General features: G+C 34.9%; 1 protein-coding gene across 1 annotated transcript; it reads left to right on the plus strand.

Annotated features, from left to right (window-relative positions):
* The first annotated feature begins 403 nt into the window (after window positions 1-403).
* On the plus strand, window positions 404-6536 carry LOC149188142 (putative LRR receptor-like serine/threonine-protein kinase At5g48740). The gene is made up of 15 exons (XM_089409875.1): window positions 404-494; window positions 689-1226; window positions 2255-2739; window positions 2821-2947; window positions 3030-3101; window positions 3798-3866; window positions 3960-4031; window positions 4143-4214; window positions 4392-4617; window positions 4713-4976; window positions 5098-5224; window positions 5319-5387; window positions 5554-5743; window positions 5890-6037; window positions 6119-6536. Exons 1-15 carry the CDS (start codon window positions 404-406, stop codon window positions 6467-6469), a joined length of 2901 nt encoding a protein of 966 aa, XP_089266001.1. The 3' UTR covers window positions 6470-6536.
* Window positions 6537-8518: the final 1982 nt, after the last annotated feature.

The following is an 8518-nucleotide window of genomic DNA, read 5'->3' on the forward strand; positions in this document are numbered from 1 at the left end:
ATTTTGTATAGGCTCTCGATAGACAACGAAGATTCCCTAAGATCCTTGACGAAACGACGCTTCGCCGTAATAAAACAAAATTTTTAAAATACAAGATTGGTAGTCAAACTAACTCACTCGAAATTTAAAAATCGATTAGGAATTTTTTTTAAGAAGTATATAATACAAAATGGAAGACTCGAACTAATTAAATGAAAGTACTGGTAGGAAGACTTTGGAAGGAAATTCTAAATGCCACTTACGACGCATCGCACTTTATCTCTTAACACATTCAAGAGATACAGGTTGCAGAAAAATGTAATGGGCTTTGTTACACGCACCCAACCGCTCAAAGGTTTAAATAACACTTCCAACAAGTTCTGATATAAAGCTTTCCGATCTATCGCTAGAAATTAGGGGAACCATGGCTAAATTTCGTTATGGCAAACGAAGCAGTTGGAGAGCAATAGTTGGTGTGCTTTTCAGTTTATTGGGTGTGATTACTGCTCAACCAGGTATGTGAAAAAACTTTCTAATTTTAATGAATATTCATGATTGCGCTCTGGTAGCGTGTTTCCATTTTGTTTAAAGCTTTAGAAACGTGATTTGATATACGGTTTTATAGCGGTCATCGATGTTTTTTTGTCAAATATTAAATATTTGGTGGGCAAAATATTGTTTCATTAATTATTTTGTGGCTGTGTGGCAGGATTTCTGAGTATCCTGTGTGGAGGGAAAACCAATCTCACTGATGAAAACAATATTACATGGGTTCCTGATGCGAATTACATAGACATCGGTGAGACAGCAGAAATTGGAAACAACACTTTTGCAGCCTTCGGTCCCTACGTGCATAGTCTACGGCTCTTCCCTAAGCCTCTCAGGAAGTCTTGCTATCAATTGCCTGTGCATCCCAATGTGCCTTACCTCTTAAGGCTATGGTTTGCCGTTGGAGATTACCCAAGATTTCAAACATTGCCAAGCTTCCAATTCTCTATCGAGACACTGGGTATGTTGTATGTGGAAAACGTAACAACCACAGATCGGGATCCATTTTATTATGTTAGAATATTGGTTAGTTCAGGGAGGGTGCTGTATATTTGCTTGATTCGAACGTCCGAGTCGGATGATCCCTTTATCTCTGCTATTGAATTGAGGACCTTCCAAGATGGCATGTACCAACAGGCTAAGCCGGGAACAATGTTGATGCCACTTAACTATAACGTTGGTGGAAATTCTGTTGTTAGGTGAACATTTTGAACTTTATGTCTAAATTTTAGCGTCTTAAGCAAACTGGCTAGTTCATGGTAATACATTTTAATGTCTCTTATAAGTTTATATCTTGCCGCATGCTGAAGAGAAAGTCTGATACTTGAAACCCAATTTTCATCTGTTCTATTTGTTAGGTTCAGTTAGGTAAGTTTGATTCCGTCAAGTTATGGGTGGTTTTGGCCTTCAAGAATATAAGAATCTATAGTTTTGTTTATGATATTTATCTCTAACTTAGCATATTTAAAAGTTGAAAAATTCCTAATAAATTGATTTTGTTGTAAGATTTTACTACTTACTATCACTTCTTTAGGTGTTTAATGAACTATTATCAAAACCTAGTGAATATCAAAACTGAGCTGGATGGCCTGGCAGAATATATATGTTGATCGATCAAAGCCAACACATTATCCCAAGGAGTCGTTTTGTGAGAGACATATAAGTGTTGCAAACAAGTTTTGGAGACCATATCAAAGCTGGATGGATCCCAAGGAGTCATTTTGTGAGAGACATATAAGTGTTGCAAACAAGTTTTGGAGACCATGGAGAAGTTACCGAGAAGAGAGTGTGCATGTGCACTAAAGGCTACAATGAATGTGACAAAGGAGAATGAAGCCCATTAAAATGGTGTAAGATGGGCCAATGAGATGTTGTTTGATCGCCAGTGCAAATAATAATGTTGGAAGGTCAGGTTAAGATATGGATTAATAAAGATAGAGATGTAGTGAGAAAGTGGTATTAGAGAAAAGAAAATACAGATATAATAGATAGTTTTGGTTGAAAGATAATGAAATGAGTGGTGGTGTCTAAAAATACAAACCAATTAACATAAAATCTTAATCTTGTTTCTTTTCAACAGGCCAAATTAAAGATAAATACCAACGACAAAATCATAAATTGTCACCCAAAAACTGCTAATAAAGCAAACCACCCTAACACTACTTTTGTGGAAATTAATTACTTTTGTGGAAATTAATTTAGTAAGTTTCTATGGTTAATTATGCAGGTATCCTCAGGACCCATTCGACCGCATCTGGATACCAGATAATTCAATTTTAGATAGTGACAGCGCAGACGTTGTACGGGCTGTCAGTTCGCAAGAAGCTATTACAACAAGCGATACCAAGGACCTTCCTCCAGCTGCTGTCATGCAAACGGCGTGGGTGGGAAACAACTCGGACATCATTCCAATAAGTGTAGCATCAACTAGCCGAGGGACCAAATCATTATTGCTGTTCTATTTTGCAGAGATCGAAAAGCTCAATATCTCCGAATCCAGATCTTTTTACGTTGCGATAAATGGTGAAATACAGTCTGAAACCATTACTCTAGTGCGTAATTATTTCGCTCTAGAGCTGACATTTATCCCCAGTCAAATACAATATTATTTTAACATTGTTAAGGCACCTCAATCCACCCGTCCTCCTATACTCAACGCTTTCGAGTATCACTGGTTAGCTGACACAGATCAGGCAACATATTCTCAAGATAGTAAGTGCCTCACTAAACTTCTAGTACTGAAATTACAGATATTAACTTTCAATGCCTAACCCATGAGTTCTTACACTGCAGTTTATGCTCTTGAGGCTCTCAAAAGGAGTTTTGACATAAAAGATTGGGTCTCCGATCCTTGTTATTTGATCGAGTGGGAAGGAATTGGCTGTGATAACAGCTCTTCCAACATAAGAATTTCGAAACTGTAAGCTTAATTCGTCGATTTGTTTCAGATGAAGTCCTAAAGATAAATTTGTAAGAGCTCACGATAATTCTATTGTTGCCAGGTACTTGTCCGGAAAAAATCTTACAGGATTGGTGCCTAAAGATATTGCACAGTTGACTGCTTTAGTTACTGTGTAAGCAGAATTCCAACTTTTTTATGTAACCCACAAGTTGTAGATTACATCAAATACCTACAATGGCTATTATAAAATATGTCTATGTCCTGTTGGATTATTTGCAGTGAGGTTGGCTATAGACTATGGTTGATATAATTCCGATTATTCTCAGTATGAAAATGATGGGTAGCTAAAATGTTTGCAGTGAGTTTAGCTATAGACTATGGTTGATATAATTCCGATTATTCTCAGTATGAAAATGATGGGTAGCTAAAATGTTTGCAGTGAGGTTAGCTATAGACTATGGTTGATATAATTCCGATTATTCTCGGTATGAAAATGATGGGTAGCTAAAATGTTTGCAGTGAGGTTAGCTATAGACTATGGTGGATATAATTCCGATTATTCTCAGTATGAAAATGATGGGTAGCTAAAATGTTGTTCATTCAAAGGGTAACCAATATTTACTGTGTTATTGACTCATTATTACACAGAATTATATATATACCCACCGTTGAAATTTAAACAAATATATTATCCAGCCAGAGACATATACAGCCCCGGGCGGTCAATAGCTTAGTTGCCCACTTGACTACATAATTTGATGGGCCACATGGTCTGTCATTGAGTATTATATCACTAATAATCTCTGCAGCATTTACCAATTCGAGTTTAAATTAGAAGGTCACTAACTATTCGTGCTCAAATTAGCAGGTCACTTGACAATAATCACTTGATGGGATCATTGCCGAATTTATCGAATTTAACCATGTTGGAGAGACTGTAAGTTCCTCTTCAATATAAATTTCTTTTAGTCTTGACCCTTGAGCCTGTGCATTTTCAGAAAAGGAAAATTTAATTCCGTTATTATACCAGATATTTACAAAACAACAATCTGAACGGTACTGTTCCAACGTGGTTATCTCACTTGAAAAACCTTAAAGAGTTGTATGTCTTCAACCCTTCTTTTTCGATTTATGTTTTTCCTATTCTTCTTCAATGATAAAGGACTTAGATAATAAAGTTTCTAAGGCAATGTTTTTGAATTTATTGTTACAGGAATATAGAGAACAATAGTTTCAGCGGTGTAATCCCTGCGAAACTTCTCCTCAATTGTTCGTTGAAATTCAAGTAATCATACGCTATTTTACATACATTATGTTTGATTGAAATCCCTTTTTAAGATTTTAAACTTCAGATTTTCTATCATTTAAATGCAACAGATGATAATTTTGAATCCACTTAAAATTCTAAGTAATCTTACCTCATCACGCTCACTGGAAATCTCTTTATTGGGTGTGTTTGCAGTTATTCAGGAAACCCCTTCCTACTTATGGATAAGAGGGAATGTAGTCCACAGAATTCAAACAATACGAAATTTTACAATAATAAATTGAAGGCTGTTTTCGGAATAACACTCGGAGGACTTCTAACCATCGCGTTAGCGTTTATAGTATTTATAGTAGGTTTTGTTGTGTATCGCAAAAAATTCTCGAGGATAAAAGAAGATGGGGTCGCCACCGAAAGCAGTGAGGTGGAAATGGAACCAAGAAATTTCTTCTACCAAGGTCTCGAAATACTATCATTATTACAAACATATAATCTGATACCTAACAAAAATTTGTTCAGTATGACTGCGCTGCTTTTACTATTACTAACTTTACATCCCATGAATGGATTGCAGACTATTCAATGGTTATGGTGCCAAATTCAACAAAGTCCCGTGCCTTCACTCTAGATGAAATGATAGCTGCGACACAAACCTTTAACCAGGAGATAGGACGAGGAGGATTTGGATCAGTATACTTTGGTAAATTGCCAGAGGGAAACAAAATAGCTGTGAAAGTGCTCTCATTGTTTTCTCACCAAGGAGTTCAAGAGTTCCTGAACGAGGTAATTCTTAGATGATACCTTTTTAATCGGTTCAATTGGATCCAATTTAAGAATCTGGAACCACAAACAGTTTTGGTTGCACTCATCAAACTTATTTGTTTTGGTTTCACTCGATGACCAGGTTGATCTTCTGTCTAGAATCAATCATAGGAATTTGGTATCTTTGCTGGGCTACTGTAACGAAACTAGAGAAGTTATGCTTATCTACGAGTACATGCCAGGAGGGTCCCTAAGGGACCACCTTTATGGTAAATTTTATTGTCCAGAGATATGTTTGTTACAGTTGATATAATAGCCAATGTAACCATCAAGCATTTGGTTGGTTTTTATGTTTTTCTCCAGGATGTAGAGCAGAACATTCCCAGCTAAATTGGAAAAGAAGGCTCAAAATAGCTTTACATGCAGCGCAGGGTAACTCCCATATCTCAATTACTTTGATGTACAGCAGTATATTTTTAATGATCTTAAGGGTGGTTGTTTTAAGTATTGATTACAGGGTTATTGTTTTAAGTGTTGATTTCTACTCTCGTCGGTAACCATATCTCTCATGTGATTTATCTGCAATTTGTATTTGAAGGACTGGAGTACCTGCACGTGGGTTCCACGCAAAAGATAATTCACAGGGACATCAAGACCTCTAACATACTTTTAGACAGTAATATGAATGCAAAATTGGCCGATTTCGGTCTATCAAGGACGGCAATGGATGGGGAGGACGCTCATGTTACCACTGCGGTGAAAGGAACGGCAGGATACCTCGATCCAGAGTATGCCACACATCGCTCTTTCCTTGAAATATTATTGATGCCAAATGATCTGTAATATTCATTATGTTATACGAATTCATTTAATTATTAAGAGCACATTCGATTTCATTTTTTGTATAAGTTTTCTTTGGGTGATGCTTTCGCAGGTATTACATCACTCAAAGGTTGACAGAGAAGAGTGACGTGTATAGTTTTGGAGTGGTTTTGCTAGAGATCATATGCGGTAGACCACCCATTGATATAAAACTAGATATACATGAAGTTAACATCGTCCGATGGGTAAGGAATCATACCGTTAATCTTCCGAAATGTAGATTTTTAGTAGTGCAGATTGTCCTCAATGGATAACAGAAATTATTGGCATGATAATCACAGGTGACACCTTATGTAATGGAGATGGATGAAAATGGTGGAAAAATAACAGAGATCATAGACAGGAGGTTGGGCGGAAGTTACAGCATGAATTCCATGACTCGCGTTATAATGGTAGCCATGGGATGTGTTCAGCTTGAACAGTCTTGTAGGCCTAGCGTGAGTGAGGTAGTGGCAGAGCTGAAAGAGGCTATCAAACATGAGGATCTTGCATCTATTTCAATTTCTGGGGAGATTGGTATGCAAAGTGATGATTGGTTGGCGGGCCCGGTGTATTTATCAATGGATTCAATTGAACGCAGAGGAATGTATTGGAGCGATAACAGCTCCAGCATTCCAAAAGTGGGAAGATAAAGCTCACACGTTGTGGATATGGTAGTAAATGGACTGTCTCAAGCATATCTTCTGTGACATATCTGACATTATGGCAATATCTTCTGTGGTTTACTGGTAGATCGTAATTTTGATGGTAATATTTTCCAAATTAATTTTCGGAGTATTGGTTGTGCATGTTAAAAGTAAGTGTAACAATCATTATTCTGATTTTTAATTTTTCCAAAATTACTAAACTGTTTTCCCATATGATTTATAAATATTTTGATTTTTAAATTCCAAATTTTTAACGTTAAATCTTTATTTTTAATTTATGCCTCACATTATAATTTTTCCTGTTTTGTTTTAAAATCGTAATATCCTTTCACAAAACAAATCGAACTTTTATTTTCATGGAATTTGTTAATTCTTCAATGGGCAATGCAAGCTAAGACTTTTATTTTCATGGAATTTGTTAATCTTCAATGGGCAATGCAACCTAAGATATTATGATTCTTTGTAATATTTCTTCAGACGATTGTATGGTGTTTTTCTTCAATGGACAATGCAACCTAAGATATTATGATTCTTTGTAATATTTCTTCAGACGATTGTATGGTGTTTTTTTAGTGTGTAAATTTGTACAAGCAATCAATTTGGGGTTCGTTTTTAAGTATAACTTTAAGTTATGACTTGAAAGATGTGATTATTGTTGAATTCAGGTTTTAACATCTATAACAGTTTATGAGAGGGGTTTTTGTGAAAATTACATTATTAACTGTTGGATGATTTACTTTCTCTATTTAACATGTACCTATGATTTGATTCTTCAACTTATCTTAACTATTAACTACATTTGTTGATAAAGGTTAGACAAATTAATGTGATTTTAGCAGAAACCCTTCTCACAAGATGTGATTATAAGAAGACTTGGATAACTTTGTAAAACATATATACAATTCTTTATCGTTAAGAAATCTTTTTTTTTTTAATTAATGTCAAAATGAGAATGTTGACAATTTGGAAAATCCATAAGCTTCCCTATTAAGTGGTTTGGGTGGGGTCATTTTAGCCTTTCATTTTTCTGGAGTGGCATTCATCTTAGTGACTACAAGCGAAAATGGAACTTACATGCGATATAATGTCTTAGCTTATATTACATGGAATAGAATGTTTTCATTTATATTTATATCTAAGTTATAGGATTATTTGATAGTTGTGTTTTAGAAAAATCAAATGTTAGAAAATAATTCCAACTACCTTATTCAGTGTCAATAACGCTGCCATTCCTGAAATACAAAACAAATACTTTTGAAGTTTTTCCTCAACACTGGAGAGTACAAAACAATAACACTAAGGAGTTCAAAGCAAATACCATTGTAGATTTTCCTCAACACCGAAGAATTAATTGGAAATTTGACCACTGCTGTGCTTTACTTCTCCTATAAGATATCGGTAATATGCACTCAGTATCAGTAAATCAAAACCATAAGAAATATTAATGCTTAGTTGGAATGGCCGTTAAATATATGGTTAAACTGCACAACATGAATTGATGATGTGTGAATTACAACTTTATGTTTTATTGATTAGTTTAATAGTGGTTTCATGTTTTGACATATAACAACGTCAATGTATATTTTAAATATATGTTTATTTTGATTTTTTGGGTTTGGAGGTCAGAGTATCCGCGTAAAACAATAGTTTTACTGTGTGTGAAATAGTTTCATGGTAAAGCTATGCAAACCTTGTCTTTACAGTGGGTAAAAAGGGAGCAGCATCCATTTCTTTCATGTAAATGATTTTTTCTTGAAATAAAATAAATATAAATATATGTATATATAATTTCGTACTTTGTTCTCGGAATTTATTTTTATTTGGTTCATGCATTACTCTGTTTTTACTCGGTTTTCCCAAACTCTAGTATCCTTCAAATCATTGCGGCTTATTTTTTCACAATTATTCAAATATGAACGTTTTTAAAAACTATAATTACACCTTTTTAGTTTTAGCGAAGTTGGTCGTTCAATGTTTATATTTTACTGGTTTGTTATTGAGATTTTTACTATTATATTATTTTATTTTGAGTGA

The sequence above is a fragment of the Pinus tabuliformis genome, chromosome 3_1 (assembly GCF_031772625.1).
Source record: "Pinus tabuliformis cultivar Carrire ecotype Pingquan chromosome 3_1, CPIR1, whole genome shotgun sequence".
Lineage (NCBI taxonomy): Eukaryota > Viridiplantae > Streptophyta > Pinopsida > Pinales > Pinaceae > Pinus > Pinus tabuliformis.

What these genes read in the sequence shown, in the direction of transcription:
- LOC149188142 (XM_089409875.1), top strand. Translation starts at nt 404, where the DNA reads ATGGCTAAATTTCGTTATGGCAAACGAAGCAGTTGGAGAGCAATAGTT. An exon ending in TGTGATTACTGCTCAACCAG is followed by an intron (nt 495 to 688) that starts GTATGTGAAAAA and finishes GCTGTGTGGCAG; the next exon opens with GATTTCTGAGTATCCTGTGT. An exon ending in GATGGGTAAGGAATCATACC is followed by an intron (nt 6,038 to 6,118) that starts GTTAATCTTCCG and finishes TGATAATCACAG; the next exon opens with GTGACACCTTATGTAATGGA.